The 18,350-nt window shown below is 42.6% G+C and overlaps 1 protein-coding gene across 12 annotated transcripts in view; it reads right to left on the minus strand.

Annotated features, from left to right (window-relative positions):
* Positions 1 to 18,350, minus strand: part of Sox5 (SRY-box transcription factor 5) — a 775,369-nt gene that overhangs the window by 111,673 nt on the left and 645,346 nt on the right. For 9 of the 12 annotated variants that reach the window (XM_051155573.1, XM_051155574.1, XM_051155579.1 and 6 more), the window contains one exon: positions 9,966 to 10,089. In XM_051155573.1, coding sequence (XP_051011530.1) covers positions 9,966 to 10,089 — 124 coding nt within the window. The remainder of the gene's footprint in view (positions 1 to 9,965; positions 10,090 to 18,350) is intronic. The other 3 variants (XM_051155571.1, XM_051155581.1, XM_051155577.1) reach the window with 1 other exon arrangement.

Below are 18,350 nucleotides of genomic sequence, written 5' to 3' on the forward strand. Positions count from 1 at the left end.
CAATGTCAAACATGAGGCTATAAGAATGAGAATGTGTTTAATTCAAACAAACTCCATGTTTAGCTTCCTATGATAAAAGGAACAGAGAGCGGGAAAGGGTGGAGGCCTAGGATTTGAGATCATACAGAGAAGGTTAAAAACAAGTCCAGGGATGTAGCTCAGGGCTAGAGCATACATCTAGGATACAAGGCATCCTGGGTTTAATTCTTCACACCACCGTAAATTCTAAAAAGAGTCTAAAAGTTGAATTTTCTGCAAAATAGGTTCAGGGAACAAGTACCTTTTCTACTCCATGGTCTGTCTTTTATAAATTTTTATTTTAAAGCAACTCATACTTAATTAGATGGATGTCGAGGTAAGCAACGTTTTCTTCAGTGAGATGGCTCAGAGGGTACAGGGCCTTGCCATCAAACTGGAGAACCTGAGTCTGAGCCCCAGAAGCTACGCGGTTGGTGTAAGAGGAGGCCCGCCTCCCGCAAGCTGTCTTCTGACCTCACCAGGCGGGCTGGACTTACGCATTTGCACCCACCCTACAGACACATTCATATAATCATTTTAAGTAAGTAGGATGCATCCAAAACGTCAAACTATTTCTTTTCATTGCTAAGTTGTTATTTATCATCTTATTAAACTACCTGAGTGTCCCTGAGACACTCCTATGAAGACAAGTTAAATTATTCTTCATCCCTGTGATGCTCTTACGCCAGTTTATTCTGGAATCCAAGGAAGTGGGATGTGACTCTGTATACCAGTAAGAACACTATGCTTTTACCTCATTGCACTTATTTATTTATTTATTTTGTATTGTAATTTTTATATTTATATTTACTTTTTAAAAACATTTTATTAATTTATTCACATTACATCTCAGTTGTTAGCCCATCCCTTGTATCCTCCCATTCCTCTCTCCCTCCTGCTTCCCCCCTACCCTATGTCTGTGACTGAGGGGGACCTTCTCCCCCTGTATATGCTCATAGGGTATCAAGTCTCTTCTTGGTGACCTGTTATTCTTCCTCTATTTACTTTTTATAATTTTTATTTTTACTTATTTTTTAATTTACTTTTTATTTTTAGTTTGTTCACTTTACGTCCTGATTGCAGCCCCCTCTCTCGTTGCCTCTGATCCCACTCTCCCTCCCTCATACCCTCTCCCTCCCTCCCCTCCCTCCCTCCCATCCTCTCCCTCCCTCCTCTAGTCCTCAGAAAGGGGGAGCCCCCCTCCCCTAACATCTGACCTCAGCCTATCAGGTCTCATCTGGACTGCCTGTGTCCTCTTCCTCTGTGGCCTGGGAAGGCCGCCCTGGCAGGGGGAAGCGATCAGATGCAGGATGACCACACTACAATCCACAGATCTAAAGGAACTAAACAACAAAGAGAACCCTAGGATGATGCTTAGTTCTCACTCAGAAGGACAAATAGAACAGACACCGGAAGCAGTTGAAGAGAAGGAACAGGAAGGGAGCCTACCATAGAGGTCCTCTGAAAGACTCCACCCCCCAGGGGATCCAAGCAGATTAGATGCTGAGACTTATTTATTTTTTTAATATTGGCCTTTCAGTGGGTTGTTGTTGTTTTTTTTGTTTTATTTGTCTTGTTTTGTTTGAGTTCAGTTTTGTGTACAGGTGCAAGCAGTGCTCATGAAGCCCAGAAGAGGGTGTTGGAACTCCTGCAGGTTGAGGTACCGGGTTGAGAGCCTCCATGTGGGTACTGAGACTCGAACCCAGGTCCTCTACAAGAGCAAACAGTGTTCCTAACCACTGCACCACATCTCCGGCCCAGAGCACTAAGACATAAAGCAACTCTCTCCAAATACCTTGCTGAACCCAGAAATGAACTAGAGAATTTCTTTCTTAATGTATAACATGGATCAGCCTTTTAAATTTTGCTATCATAGCACAATATGATTTCAATTTGAAATTTTTATGAGACATGATAATATTTTAACTGCCACCAAATGGTAAAGGATAAATGCAAATATTTCTAGTGAATTTTATTTGACAGAGTAAAATACATTAGGTCTTGTTTGGCTCTATAGATATTTTAAAGGGAGACATTGTGAGATAGTCATTAGCTCTAACTGTCCTGTCACAGGCTAATCCTTTTACACTAGGAAGTTTTTTTTTAAATAAAATATAGTTTTACGACTTTTTAATGTAGCGTTGCAAATGAAAACTTTATCCTATTTAACAGTTACCTCAGTAGCTAGTTTAGAAAGATTAATTTATGAACACTCTAGGAAGAGCCTCCCAGAACACACAGACATTTCTGCATATAGATGATGAGGCACTTGTTTTTCCTTCAACTCTTGGGTCAGAACTAGAAGCTTCTAGTGTGAATGAAAATCCTGGATTAGTCATCCGAGGAACTTGGGTGTCTCTGAAAGGGGGACAATGAATCAAAGAGCAGCCATTTGCGCCTGCGTGCTAGTGTTACTACAGAGGCGTCATTTAAAGGACTGCACAGTAACTCACTTTAAACCGCTCAAAGGGACTCATTCATTAACTAATTGCTTTCACATCCAGAACTCCGCTAGAATATATGGCTAAACCCTGCCTCTGTGTCTTAGGGAAAATGGAACGGTCTGGAGAAAATGGAACGGGTAAGATCACAGTCTTAAGAGGCAGCAATTTGGAAGAAGAGAATTCTTTTAAGTCAATTTAGACAAAATCAAATGCTTTTTCTTTTCCATCCCCAATTCGTCCTTAAAATGTTTTTACATTTTTAAAAAACAGACATTCTGATGTGGTCTGTCAGGACAGACATCTCACTTCCTGGATTGTGCTCAGGGGCCTGTGGTCTTCAGGTGTTATGGCTTGCAGGGAAATGGCCCCCAGAAGCTCATGTGCTTTTGTGGCCTCTGATTAGAAGGTTGTGGAACCTTTAGGAAGTAGTGCGTCACTGGAGGAAGCTGGACATTCTGCTGCAACAGTGGAAACAACATCCCAAATCCCTGAGTCCTTTAGATTTCTTCACATCAGACATTAGCCACAGTGATGGGAACTGTAACCAAGGTAGCAAGGAGGAAAGCAGCAGTGGGAAATACATGTGGGGTGACTCTTAGCCTAGAAGACTCTAAATGGCATGTTTCAGACCCCTGGGAGTGACGTAATAGCATCCCCCACTGCCAAGGGGAGCACACAGCACAGAGGTCCTCAGTAGTGTCGATTGCTGCCTGGAGTGGACAGACTCTCTTAGGTTGTGACCTAGGATGAACAAAAGGGTTTTAATTCTGTCAGCCTTTATTTTCAAAGTTGGATCACCCACTTAATACTCAATTGTGATGTGTGTTACGGCAGCAATGATTTGTCTTCTTTAGCTATAATGAGTCAATTAAAAAATTTCAATTATCATATAAAGTAGCTGGGATGGACATTCCTGTGGCTGCCTGGATGTTAAAACAGTGAAGGCACAGAAGGAAAATGATGTACCTTTTGAAATACTGAGAAAAGATAATGTCATAAAATGTATATCCTGTGCCCACCAACAGAAGTGGTCAGAGAACTACACCCAGCATTTTTAAGCGCATCTCTGGTCTTCTAGGAGCAGACGTGTGGCCAGATGTGGCTTCCCTTGACTGAGGGGAACAACAGAGATTGTGCGTGTGGTAAATGCTGATGAAAATGCTTCTGTCACTTGAAACCCACCTTTTTCCAAGATTTAAACTTATTTCTATGTATCTGTGTGAGCATATGACACATATGTGTGGGTGCCCAGAAAGGAGAGAAGAGGGTGTCAGATCACCTGGAGATAGAGTTACCCACCATGGTCCCCAGGAAGAGCATAAGTGCTTTCTTTCCATCTCTAGGCTACCTCTCTAGCCGCATGACCTGATGGCTCTTAACCTCCGCTGTTTTGTTGCCACCAACTGTGGATGTCTTCTGTTGCCGTTTTGTACATGTCTGTTTCCACTTGTCTGTTTATTAGGCTCATGTTGGAAACAATTACGTGATTTTTTTTTTTTTTTTTTTTTTTTTTAAGAAACTGTACTTAGTCGCGCTTGGCTCTATGAAACCAGAGATGCCCTCACATACTCTTTCTGCATTTCAGCACATCGATTAGGTTTTCAGAAATGTGCTAAATAAAATAGCAATATAGTGATTGAAATAGTTAATTGCCTTATGAGATTAGCTCAAATAAATAGAAGTTGATAAGCCAAGCTTAATAAACTTAAAATGTGGTGTATTTACTCCTCATCAGTTTTCTGGACAGTGTTTCCTCTTCCAATATGAAAGGGACCTCTCAGCTAATTAGTTCCTCATAGGCCACAATAAAATTAATGTTTAGGAAATAAATGCCATCAACTTCCTCCGGCAAACTTGTTGACATGTTCCTGTTTCTAGTTAATGCCACATGTTTCATTGCTTGGCGGGAAATGGTGTGGGTTCCACTGTGTCTCTCTGTGCACAGGGTTTGTGATCTGGCATTTAGAAGACCACATGCTAATTTCTGAGTCTACAGTGTCAGCTGACACACAGGTTGTAGGCAACCGGGGTCCAAGCAGTCACCAAAGCATAAGCACATTTATTAAACCAACAGGGGAGGAAACCTAGGTCTTAGCCATTACAGACTACAGTTCTGCATCAGCAAGTGAAGGAATGGACATCCAATCATATCTCCTGGCTTCTGTATTGTGTTAAAATGATTGGGATTGCTTTTCCCCCTAGGCTCCTAATCCACCCCCCCCCCCCACTCAAGTGTTATGTTAAATCCTTTAGGGAGTCAGATATAGTTGGTGAGTTTGAAAGTGGTTTTTTTTTTTTTTCTTGGAAAGAGGCCCTTTGAGCCAGCCGTGGCTGCACGTATCTATATTGGAGCATATGATGTCAGAGAAAGCGAGATCACATTTATCTACACACAGGAAGCTCAAGCCTACCCGCAGTGATGAGCTTTCTCCATCAAGGCTCCACAACCGTCTTAAACAGTCACCAAAAACAAAAACAAAAGAGTCACCAACTGGAGATTAGGGTGTTCAAACACCTGAGTCTACGGGGAGCAACCTGTGAGAGGCAGAACAAATCAGCAGATTTTCAACCTGATTCCACCTCCAAGCGCTGCCATTTTAAGTACTTCTTACTTTGCTGTGGCCTATTTGGGATTGGGCAAATTTTGCCAAGCAAATGCAACAAAAAGCCTGCAATCATGTACAAGGAGGAATCAACTAGTATAGGTCTATGAATTTATTATCTTTGCAACAGTATATATAGCTCTGTAAGTCATGTGGAAATAAGTCTTGTTATTTTATGCTCATGACAACTTCCTGGTTTAAAAAAAGTACAAGGGAGCAATGGAGTTAAAACCACCATCATCACCACCACAGCCAGTAACGCCTCATTAGGAAAGAGCCCCCGAAACCTTCTTGAGTTAAGGCACTTTCAGTGGCATAGTCATTTTTAAAGCCACCTTTAGGAGGAAAGAGAAACCCATGTACTCATCCTTACTAAGAAAACTCCACACAGCTTAAATATAGAAGTTTGCAGCGTGCCAAATAGATGCCTCTGTGTTTTTTGTTTGTTTGTTTTTTGTTTTGAATACTTAAAATACCCGACGTGTCCCTGGGAGTTAACCAAGACCGCCCTGAGTACCTTGGCATAAGATGTTGCCTTGTCCATCTAGCAAAGAGACTGTGTCAATGGTCATATGACACATTCAACTCCACACCTTGTGCTAAGTGATCAAGCCAGCTCTTTTCCAACTTATTTTTATAGTGTGCATAAAAATTGTTCTTTTATTGAAATTTGGCTTTTCTCAAGATTTTATTCTTTTCATATAAAATGCCTCCCTGTCAAAATTTCCAATGTGTGTGAATATTAGAACTACAGGATTGGAAATTTTGGGTCCAAATAGAGAAAGAAGGGCAGAGGGCTACAGCAACCCGAAACTGAGTCATCTACTCCCAACTATGTTTCTAAAACACACACTGTAGAAGGCCTGGGGGTTTCCTGAACACCATCAGCTGGGAGCTACGTACAGAGGGAAGGGACCCAGAGACAGAGAAAACAGCAGAGTAAACCTCAACCCTTCCACCAGCCAAGGTCTGTAAAGTCTGTCCCAAGGTGAAAGTGTTGGGTGTACACCAACATGCACACACAAAAATTTATCTCCTCCCTTTAAGGTAGGACTGTTTTTTCTAAGATGAACAACTACAGGGGATATGTCTTTTTTCCAACACAAAGTACCTTCTGCAGGTGCCAAAGCTGTTTGTCAGAAGTCTCAGAGATTATAAGTGTAAGTTTTTCCCTAACAAGTTAGGGCTCTCCTGAGAAGACCATGCCCATACAGTCCTGAGACACTTGGAGTGATTGGACAAAGTTGTTTGTGTGACCACTTGACTTATAATTTGGAACCAGCATCTTGGGTATTTCGCACCCCAAACTTATTTAGTGGGCTGCCATTATTTTCTGATTCCAATGAGCTAGTACAGCTGGATATATATTAGACTTGGAATTTTAAGTTATATGTTATAAATTAAAGTTTCACATTACAGCTTGTTTAGGAGTTTAGAAAAAACTAACATGTTTTTAAAAGAACTATTGTTTAACTTTCCCCTCTTAAGTGAATTGGGTAAAGTGAAGTTGACACCCTCAAACTATTTTCATATGACTCTTTCAAATCCATGGGATAACGTTTGGTTTACTAATTCATCTTTGTTATGAACTGACATCCCTAACCCCAAAATCCTATTATAGCCTGAGGCAGGAAGACTGGATTACAGTGTAAGGCTGTGGCTGGGACCAACAATAAACAAAATGCCATTGCTTTCACCTCCACAGATGTTTGCCAGCACTTTTTTAGGTCTTAAGAAATAAGTAGGAAAACGAATAACTAGACGTGGATTTGTGATGACTTGCATTTTTGTGCTTGACTTTATTAAGTGCCCAACAGAAGGTTAGGATGTGTTGTCAGTACTCTTCTGGTTGTGTGCTAACCTAAGAACTCACAGGTGAGCCCGCAGGAGACCAGCCTTCAGTGCTGCTCCCTTGTGCATCTAGTTAGCTTGTCCTGAAGTTCTCTGGCTGCTACCGGGCTGTGTGTGCATTCTTGCAGTGAGCTATGTGACAATTCTGTTTACTCCATGGCAGGAAACATATCTACCATCATTTTCATTTTTCATCAACATTTTTAAAACAGGAACAATACCTCTATGCTCCAAGGAGCAAATAAGATTTGTGGACTCCAGCTGGAATAGCCAGGTTCCTCAGCTTGTGCTTAAAGGGAACATTTAAAGTTCCACACTTTAGCTCATGATCAAATCTCAGCCCAGTGTTCCACAAGCTGAAGAAAAAGTCTCGGGTTTTAGATCTACACAGTACGAGAGCTGGCAAGTGTCTGTCACCGAGAACTGTGTCCTAACACTCAAAGCAACCACCCTACACAAAAGCCATGCTGACAACCACAGGGAAATAGGGTGAGGAGTCACATGGAGATGGGGTGGCAGCCTTTATTTGGCTCCCCACTTTCTTTTCCTGCAATGTGACCAGTGGAGAGACAGTCAATACTATTTATGGTGTCCTCTCAGCTCCTCCTTGAGGCTTGCCCCAGGAGCCCGGGTGTTAACAAGGGCGGCCACTTTCTCTCACAACCAGCTTCTGCTAAGTTCTGGAGTCTGGCAAGGTGCCAAGCTGAAGTTGGCCAGCAGAAGTAAAAGCTTTATTCTATTTTATTTCCAAGGTAACTGAAGAAGTGGTATTGTTTATAACTTTAAGCATTAAAGACATGAATATCAAACAGTTAAACTACCAACCGTTTTCACAAAGGAAAACTTGATTCAACCCATGACACTGGAGCGAACACATTTCACATGCTAGCTGTCAAAGAGGAGGGAGGCGCCAGGGGCTCCCGGCTGGGGCTGGGTTTAGAGGTGTGCTATTGTTCACTTTCAGGATGTTTTTCTTTTCTGCACAGTATTTGTTAATGGAACTTACTTCTATATTAGCTTAAAAATATGCTTGCTTTTCTCTTGGAAAAGAAAATTGTGCTATATGCATATTTTGCAATGCAGTCTGAGGCAATGGATGATTTTTTTTAAAGTGGATTTTTGTTGTTTTATTAAACTAGAGTACAAAACAAACAAACAAGCCAAAACAAACAAAAAAACTAAAACCACGTTGGCTTCATGTGTTTCAAGTGAGGAGCCATTCTTTAGACAAAGAGAAATAAAGCCAAAGGCCCTTTGTGCTTAAGAACACAGAGCTTAGAATAACAATGGAATATAAAATTATTCTGAGAACTTTAAACTCTTTGAACATACTGTTAGTTGTTCTTTTTAAAAAGAATTCTGTGCATCTGTACTAAATGACAATCTATAAAATTAAAACTGTGTAATTGTATTATGAAAGGGATCGGTCAAGGGTCCAGAATGGAAACACAATATGTTGACTCATTTGAAAATGTAGGAAAACCAAGTCAGGAGGTATATTGGCTAAGTCAGTAAAAAAGCTACACAGAGGGGCAGCTGGAAGTTGGGTTTTTACAGTCCTGAGTTTTGAGCTGTGATATTTAGTTTAAGAATCTCTACACAGTTTGACTAGAAATTAATTCTAATTTTCCTGTTAGGTGGTGTTTTGCATTTTTATGCCTATGATTTTGAACACATTTCTAGTCTTTAAATCTTTATAGTATATTGAGCTGGGAAATCACACAGGACACAAAGGGGTCAGAGGAAAAGGACCCAGCACAGATCCGAGAAAGCACCCCTGACATGAACTGAAGAAGGTTCAAAATACCTAGCAGAGTGAACCATGATGGTGAGAGGCCGATGCCCAGGAAGAGTACAGACACTTCTAAGAACCAAAAGACTAGGAGGAACTGAGTTCAGGGTCGGTTCCTTTCCCTGCTGCTGGGCAAAGTGCATGGCAAGAGGCAAGAGAAGTGGCTCACAGTCTGAAGGGCTACCTTCCGTCAAGTCATGAGCGCAAGGCTGGCTTCACAAATACCCACAGTCGGTAATCAGTGAGAAAATAGGAAATAGGTGGGGCCGTAGGCCACCAAGTGATTCGCATCTTTCAGAAGGTGTCTGTATCTTAAAGGTTCCACGACTTTTCAAACACCATCACCACTGTGTTGTTTCGGGGGAACCATAGTTCAAACTCACAAGTCTATGAGGGCCATTTTCCGTTCCACCCACAACAGGCTATTAATATGTGGAGGACACAAAGGTCCCATTCTCTCTAGGGAATTCAGGGTTGACTTACTAGATAATGAAAAACTGTAGGAAAGCATTACTAAAAAAAATGAACCCCCAATTATATTCATATTTTAGCAATACATTGGAAACAGAAGGTATAGACATAAGGTTATTGTGGAGTTTAAATTCTGATTTCTGTCTCAATGTTGTGTAAACACTGCTCCTCAGCTATTCCCCGGTATCCAATAAAACAGCTTAAAGCCCATCTCTGAGCAGGGGAAAGACTAGGGCTGGACTTCCTGCCAGGCAGGGCAGGAGGAGTTAGGGGAGGTAGTAGGGGTTTGAGCTGGGGAGTCAGCCACAGACAGAGGTACAGGAGAGATGACCATTTAGCTGGAGGGAAAAAAAAAATCTAAAAAACAAGTAACTTCCAGATTTTAGCAAGGATGGACTCAGAATAACATAGACGGTTAAGAACAGACTTAAACTATTCAAGATTGTATTCAAGATTGTAAAGCTTTATAAACAGATATAAAAGTATCAATTATTTGTGTAATAGCTGAGTTAAGAGAAAAACTAAGAGATACAAACTCAGTTTTATAAAAAAAAAAAAAAAAAAAGTGAGGTTTAAGTGACAAGTAGTGACTTTGGGGGCACAGAAATGAGACCTGCACTTACGGATACTGACACAAACCCTCCCTACTCCAGCATTGTGTTTTAGCTCCAAGGTGAACATACTAAGGGAGCGAACTCACTTCTCGGTGTGACAGTCACATTAAGCGGGCCAACTGAAAGCCGCATCCTCCACCCACCCTGGAATTAGAAGCTCAGCAGTACTTACTACACCCAGCCTTGTAGCTGAAGCCAGGGGGGAGCAGGAATCCTTGCTGGGCAGCTGCTGCGAGAGTCCTCTGGTCAGGAGGGAACACGGGAATCATCAAGGGCGGCAGCTGACCTTGAACCTGCTGAACGTGAGAGAGAGAATCAAAGAGAAGCAGCCTTGGTGCCCCTTGTTTTCCTCCCCTAGCCCCTCCCTCCATGAGAAAAGAAAATCACACATCCACGGTCCACCTTTGTCAGAGTGGCTAGCACACTAAGAAAGCAAACGACACCGAGGAAACAAACAACAAATTGGTGAGTGAATAGAAAGGAACAAGCATACACACAGTGGAGCCTCAGTTACCATAAAGTAGATAGTTAACGCCCTTTGGAAAAGAAACTGGAAAGCAACACGCTAAGTAAAAAAAGTCCTACTCAGAAAGAAATATTGCATATTTTCTTTCTTTTGTGGGTTCTGTATTTTATGTAGATATATCAAATCACCCCCTCTCTCTTTCTACACACACACACAACACACACACACACACACACACACACACACAATCTATATTGACATGAAACTAGAAGTAAGAGATCTTGTGGAAAGGAAGATGTTAGTGGGTAGCAAGCAAGAAAGGGAATGGCATGGGGTGACTGTGACGCAAATATGTAATCCATGTGAAAGAACATATCTTCATGAAGCCAGTCACTATGTTTTCTTGTAAAGTAAAAATCAATTACTGACACAGAAAGTTGTTAGAATATTGGTTTTAAGGGCATGCCTTGGGATTGCCTGGGAGGGGATAGCTAGAAGACCTGAGACCTTCAAAGAATAACTGCATTGACATCCAAAATGGTAGATAATTTGGCAGAAAATCCCTCCATGGAAATGCACATGTTTGCCTTTCAGCAGTGACATAATGGCTACAGAATAATTGCCTCACAGAGTGGATGGAGCCTTCCTTTATACACCACACCTGTGAACTCTGTGTCTACAATGTATGGCCTGTGTCTTCATGCATGTGCCCACACATGAGGGTAAGTACACCTGCTTCTGGTTCTGCATGCCTGTGGAGGCCAGAGGCCAGTGCCACATGTCTTGCGCAGTCACCTCAGTTACTTTTTGCCCTAGCTGTTGGAGGCAGCCTTTCTTGCTGAACCCTGGATCCCCAGTTAGCTTGACTGGCTGCTGAGTGTGCTCCAGGGACCTCCCATTTCTCCTGCCCCAAGGCTTGGATTACAGACAATCATCTGCCTGGGAATCTGAACTCAGGTCCTCCTGTATGCGCCTCTAGAATTTTATCAGCCTGGCCATCACCTCAACCTCCTTATAAAACCAAAGCCGAATCTGTATTATGTTAACTATGAACATTAATTTTTATGTTCACAAATAGTATTAAAATTTTACAATATTATAAATAACCTTGAAGAAACCATAGAAAAATCACAGCCTTTGCTTCTTTAGATATGTAACAACCACCACAAGACAATGGGCTTCATGCTGCTGCAGAACTTGTCAGATCAGGGTCTAGGACCCAGTACCCCTACACTATGCAGATCTTTTAAATGAAATCAGTCACACTCCTCCTTGACCCACATGGTCTTTTCTTTAGTTGTCACCTCTCAAATGGACTGTAGGTTGCTGGTGCCCCTCTTGTCTGAAATTCACATCAGTTAGAAAACTATAAAAACAAACTCTCTAGGCGAGGCGATAGCTTCATCAGTGACGCGCTTGGCTCACTATCAAGAGAGCCTGAGTCTGACCCTTAGAGCCCATGTCAAACCAGACAGCAGGCTGATGTGGAGGAATATGCTGGAGAGGCAGAGGCAGAGGCAGACACACACACACACACACACACACATGCATGCATGTGCACAGACACTGGCACACATACATGCACAAATTGATACTATTTTTAAGAATATAATCTAGCATAACCAACTCTACAAATAGCCCCACTATCAGCTAATGTAGAAATTAGAAATTAAAACAGCTAGAACTATTTTTTTTTCCAAATAAATATTTAAGCTAGGCTCCCCAGGTGGAGGGGAAGTGTTGATCAGTGTCTGTCCCTGGGTGTATGGATACTGATATAGAGCATGTTGAAACGCACATCCTTCCTTGACACTATGCTCCTTATCAATACTTCGATACATCAATCCAGCCACTTAGAAAATGTTTAATAACTACCAACTATGTGTGTGAAGTTGAGCTTGGCAGTCAGGAAACAATCATCAAGAAAACCAAGACCCCAGACCTCTATGACGTGTCTCAGCTCGTTTCTCGCTGCTACCCAGCAGTCCTAGGAATCGTATGCGTCTCATCACTTCTCCCTGTAAAGGGTTTCATCTACCACAACAAAGACTATGGTTGGTTCCCATGAGAGGTCAGGGGATGGTGTGGGGGGATTGGATGAGGGAGAAGGAAGAGAGGGGGGGGAGAGATGGAGGTGGGACATAAGTAGGGAGGGATGTAGGAGGATATGAAGGAAGAGTCCTGTTAGTTGCAAACTATGTCTTTTGTCAAATTGTCATAAACCTCTCTGCCATACAAACAATGGAACATGAGGCACTGAAATGGGGAAAATACTTTGTCAAGACAAAGCCTAAAAGCCTGGATGACTGTGGTCACTATTTCTGGGTCACAATGGAAGCAGGGAAAAGCTTATAAAGACACCATGGGTTAAGACTCAAATGTTAGAGGATGCAAACTACAGATGTAGGGATGTGTAGACTAAAGTCATGAAGCAGACACATGCCCAATGCAAACAGCATGAGCTAGGTCGGGTTGATATGAGGAGGCACATGAGAGAGAATAAGAGGCAAAGAGATGACTGGCCAGCCACTCTGGCTGTGTGTAGACGATGGCCAGCCACTCTGCCTGTGTGTAGACGATGGCCAGCCACTAGACGGTCTTTCCATTCGCACACGGCACTGCATCACTGATTTTGCCCAGTGCATTCATTTTGAAGGCAGCGAGGGTTATAACATCTCATGAATTTAATAAGAACATTTGAAATGAAGAAGGAAAGAATCTTTGGATTAAACTCACATCCAGGTTATGATGAGCAGCCACATTTCAGACTGTTATCACAGAAGCAAAATGATGCCCAGAACTGCAGTGACCACGGGTCTGGTTTTAATGAGGCAACTAATAAACGTATCAGTTCCAGAGTCCTGTGACAAGCTTCTAGAAAGACCAGCAAGGGGCTCCTGTACAGTTTCCAGGGATGCAGATTAGCCCACAGCCTTCCTCAAAACACCCTTATGGCCTCGATGTGTACCCAAGCCTAAAATAGACACTGTTTTGAGATAAAGTCTTACCATACAGCCCTGGAGAGACTCAAACTCCTGAGGAGCCTCCTGCCTCAGCATCCCAGATCCCAGGATCTCAGGCACTCGCCAACCCCCACTGAAGGCTGTGCTCAGAAATGCTTTGTCACTGTCAACAACTCTTTGGGTCTTGTCCAAAGCACCTTTATACACGTCATCAGTGGGAAGGGAGACTATTGAAGGTCCTAGCACCAAGACAATAGCAGACACTAAGTTATGGCTCTCATAAAATTCCTGCAAAGTGATTCTCAGATCCATAACCCCATTTGCTTGCCATGTGAACCCTCCTGAGGCTCAAATCTGCATCGCATTTGTCCCTCTTGCTTATTGACTTTGGATGGCTTGCTTTCATCTGGTGACAAATGGCCAAGTCTCTTGGTATGAATTTTCCTTTCTCCCCCGTTCTTTTCCATACACCCTTTGCCCCTGCTGCAGTAGATCTTGAGGACGTGTTTTTAGACTTCCTGCTTCTACCAACCAATCTTTCTCATTCTTTCTTCACGGCAAGATTGTACTTATTCGTCAAACTATTTTTGAGACTCACATAATGCCTTTGCTTATCAGGCACGTCTTAGTGCATCCAACTGTGGAGCAGAGAGAACAACCGCCTCATAACTGAATAAGCCGATAAGTTTCCCCTGTAAACCATGTATGAGTTTATTTAGAAAAAAGATCTCAACTTCTTTTTCATTGTATCATTTGGACCCAACAGCTGAGGCTCTTTTATGGAGAACTAACTCAGAAGCCAACAGCCTGGATGGATTGGTAGTTCCCTCTCTGAAGCATCTGCAATTTACCAATTGCAGTCTACAGAAATGCTGTGGAGAACCAACTTGCGCACTGACCAGAAAGAAAACCAGTTTATCAGAGAAGTGTAGGAGAGAACGGTTCAGGGCTGCATGCTCTCATGCTCTTCCTCATAGAATATGGCTACATGGTCTCATGTTACATCTTTGAAGTATGCAGTAAGTAATGTAGAAATGTCAGATGCCGGTTAAGCACCTGTGCTGTAGGTAGCCAACCTAGCATGCTCCACCCCATGCGGTCGTAATTACTTTATCTTTGCACAATGCTTTATAAATGCGTAAGAGCTGTTCTTTTCTGGTGTCACCAATTTCTTAAACATTATCTGAATTTTTTTTTCTGTCCTCTCATTAGGTTTTAGAATATGGAATAAATAGCAGGATTGCCTTGGTATCTTGAGCAGTCAGGTTTTGCACTCTTCTCTTGGCTTTGTGCCAACTGTAGTGGTCTCCTGTGGGGTTCAAAGTTCATTTTTCTTTCTCTGTTTATAAATGGGGCATTGCTATATTTCAGATTGGTCTCAAACACAGGTCCATCTTGCCTCTTTTCCCAAGTGCTCAGATTATAGGTGTGGATCACCAAGCTTGGCAAACATTTTCTTAATTAAAAGAAGCATGTTGTTTTTATATAGTTTTTTCCTTAATGACATTACTTAATCAGTTGTTTCTACTGTGGGATAACTGTGAACAAGAGTTTTGTTCAATAATGCAGTCTATTTTATTTGATAAAAATTGTAATATTATGAGGAATAAAGTAAAATTCCTGGGGATTTTATTAAATCTGTGTATTTTAAACTTTTATTTCCTTATGTGTAATTATTAAGTATGTTTTCTTATAAATTAACATGTTTAACATCTAAATATTTTAATAATGATAAGTGAGAAACAGCATACTTTAAAGAGAGAATGAAGCTAGGGGCTATCTGAGAAATAGTCATCATACTGACAAGAGAATCAGACGTACCTTGGCCAAATAAATTGTTCCCAGTACTGTATTTTTTAAAAAAGGCTAAGCCAGCCAAAATTTCCATCCATTATTTTGTCTGGTATATAGGAAGACACGTGGATTGGGGGTGGGGGGAGAGACCAACAGAACCAAAAAAAAAGAAAGAAAGAAAAGAGGGACTAAACTAAAAATATCAACCCAAATTTCATGGTTTCAACAGTGAGTTTTCTTTCATACATCAGAGGACAGGCAGGAGAGGATGGTGTTGTTTAAATTCCCAATGAGGCTCCCAGCAAATGCAGGTGGGTCCATGCAGGAGACTAAAGTCTATTTCCACACATACTTTATCTTCAAGACTAAAGAGATTCTTCACTTGAAAACTTCCCTAGCTGATGAAATTGAGCATACATACAAATCAACACCAGTGACACTTCTGTGGTCATTCACAGAGTGTGTGGAGCGAGAAGCAGGTTTGCTGATAATTTTGTTGTTTGAAATGTTTCCAAGACGATTGCTCCCACGTGCAAGAAGCCCATGGTCTGCACTATGGGAAAGGTGAATGTGTTAGGAAAGCTTCTGGTAGATGTGAGATATAGTGCCCAACACTAACGCACCAGCAATGAACATTAAAGGAGAAGTCCACACGAGATAAAGCTGCACAGAGGCGTACTTGAGACCCCCGTACTTGATGGGCAGAGGAGCCGTGTGTGGCTGGGTCCTTCCACATGGGCTCATGAATTGGTGGTCAAGCTGAGTGCTGAGTGAGGAGTGGCCTTCATTCTGTATGTTAGCTACCATTCACTTCACCTCCGCTAAAATTTAGCCACCACACTGGAGAGGGGAGCACGTTAAGTCAATAGCTGCCAGGCTTCCCGGACACACTCTAAAACGAAGCATTCATGCTGTTGGACATTCGCCCTCTATATTTGCTACTTGTGAATATTTCAAAGTTTAATTACTATTAAATTCAGTTTTTTACTTAATGCATGAAATTCCTTCCAAACTCCTAATTAAGTTTTAAAATGTGTGACATTTTTAATTAAGTTTCAATAAACTACTTTTGTCACAAAATTGTAGTCTTTTTTTTTTTAAATAGGGGGCATGTTGTTAACAGGTTAGAATATGTCACAACAAATTTATACAGCTACGTCCTGATTCTAAAACTTCAAAATATATCTCATGTCTTAACACCTTGTATTCTTCTACCAGAAGATGGTGCATATATTCTTGTCCTCTAAAAATTTGTGACCCACCAATTAGCTATGCTGACATACTTATAAAGAAAAGGATCTATCAATTATTCAGTTCACCAATTCATATTTAATACATTTTATTGTACAACTTTTGGCTCCATCCTAAGCAGATGCTTAGCATTGTTAATCTGCTTCCCATTTGTTCTACGAATTAGTTTTGTTAAACTTTTTCATCCCAATTAACATCTGTATGCACAATATTCACTTTGCAGTGGCTAAAGATTAGGAAATAAATTTATACGCATCTCTTCTCTGAGTCAGGTGAGACAAAGAGAGAACTGCAACTCAGTGCCATCCAGTCAGCACCGCGGGAGCAGAGGGGAGAGATGCTGGACCGGGAAGCAGAGTGGAGGACAACTCCGCTACAAGTCCACAAGAACCCGCTGGAGACACCTGTGTTGACTCTGTTTCTTAACAATTAAACTTTATTATACAACCCAACTAGCTTATACAAGAAGGAAAAAGGTTAAAGGGACAAAAGAGTGAACCTTCCAGTAGCCGTTCCACGGGACGGGTCCTTAGGTGTCTCTCTGGCCTGCGTGCTGGTCCAGCTGGTCCGCTGCTCTGCAAGCTCTCTCTGCAGCTGACTTTGTTATTCTCTCTTCCCCAACTGCCTGAGTCACATGGGAAGGACCATCTCCTTCTCCCGGTGACGGTCCATTAGAAAGACAATAGTCCAGGTGGGGTTCCCAGGTCTGTTTCCTGAATTCCAGACCCAGGATGGCTCCACTCAGTCTGTCACAAGGTATTCATGGGGTGCCCCAAGGGTAAAGCCCGCCAAGACTGCTCCCACCTGTGACAAGGCTTATTCTTTCCCACACACCTGCAGGATAGAAAGGTGCTGCACGTGTGAGCCTGTCCAAGTAGAACAGGAAGCAAGAGCAGGAAACCGGGGATGAGACTCCGCGTGAGTCTAGAAGCTGGGCGAGGAGGCTAGAGGTGAGGCGCCCGCCGCTGTCAGTGGTCAATCTGGGTACAGTACAAACCTTCTCCCTGCAGGCACTGGTGAATCATGAGGGGCTGGCTCAGTGGTGCAGACAGAACACACTTCTGGGAAAATGAAGAGGTCTGAACTCACCTCTACAGAGCTGACGCAACGAAACAGCACAACAGACGAGGAAGGGTCGGCCCCTAACAGGCATGCACCAGGAGAAAACACATCAAGGAATATTTAGGAAAGAAACCAGCAAGGTACCCTGGTGCAGAATGGAGCCAAAGCCCACATCCAGCTTCTCACTATACTTAAGGTGATTGCAAACAACCAAGAAATGGCAGAGGTGAAAGTGTTCAAGGAAACGCCACAACAGGCACTGATGGGCTTGCGCTGTCTCAACGCTGGTCCATTTGAGAAGAGTTTCCGGCAGGTGGAACCTGGAGACCAGGCAAGTCTGGGGGAAACTGAGTAAGGAGATGGCGCCGGATCTGCTTTGAGAAGTCCTAGATGATCTGGGAAAGGGGCCAGAAAACAGCAAGAAGAAGCAAGACACAAGATCAGAGTGGCCGCAAACAGCCAGCAGAAGCTACAGGAGGATGCAGTGTGAGTAGGGACAGGGAGGTTGGCTCGGTGTATAGGCAATAAAAGTGTAGCGACACCGGCCCAAGGTAACTCCAAGATGGAGTAAACAGCAGGAGACAACTGCAGCCTGAAGAGTATTGTCAGAGAAGATAAGCCTGTCTTGAGACTGTTCTTTAAAGGTACAGTAATGCTGTCACTTCCAGTGGAAAAGGGACAGAGCTGTTCTCAGACAGACAAACGCTGAGTGATAGGCGAGGAAAAGGCAGGCAAGGACGGTGGACTACTGTCCGTAGAAACAGGCCAAGTAATGCGGACCGAGGCAAGGAGCAGCAGCTTCCTGGAGAGCTCTGAGCACATCAGCTTTCCAAAAAGGCAATAAAAAATTACAACGAACAGTTTCAAACACACGGGCAGGAGATTTTGCTGGCCCAAACTCTGAGTGGGCTGGAAGGCAAGGCAAAGGGACAAGCTTTCCACACGAAACAGGAGCTGCACATCCTACTTCAAAACGAGGGTGTGGAAATGAGTAAAGACGGGCCTGTGTTCTAGGTAGGGA

The sequence above is a fragment of the Acomys russatus genome, chromosome 13 (assembly GCF_903995435.1).
Source record: "Acomys russatus chromosome 13, mAcoRus1.1, whole genome shotgun sequence".
Taxonomy (NCBI): Eukaryota; Metazoa; Chordata; class Mammalia; order Rodentia; family Muridae; genus Acomys; species Acomys russatus.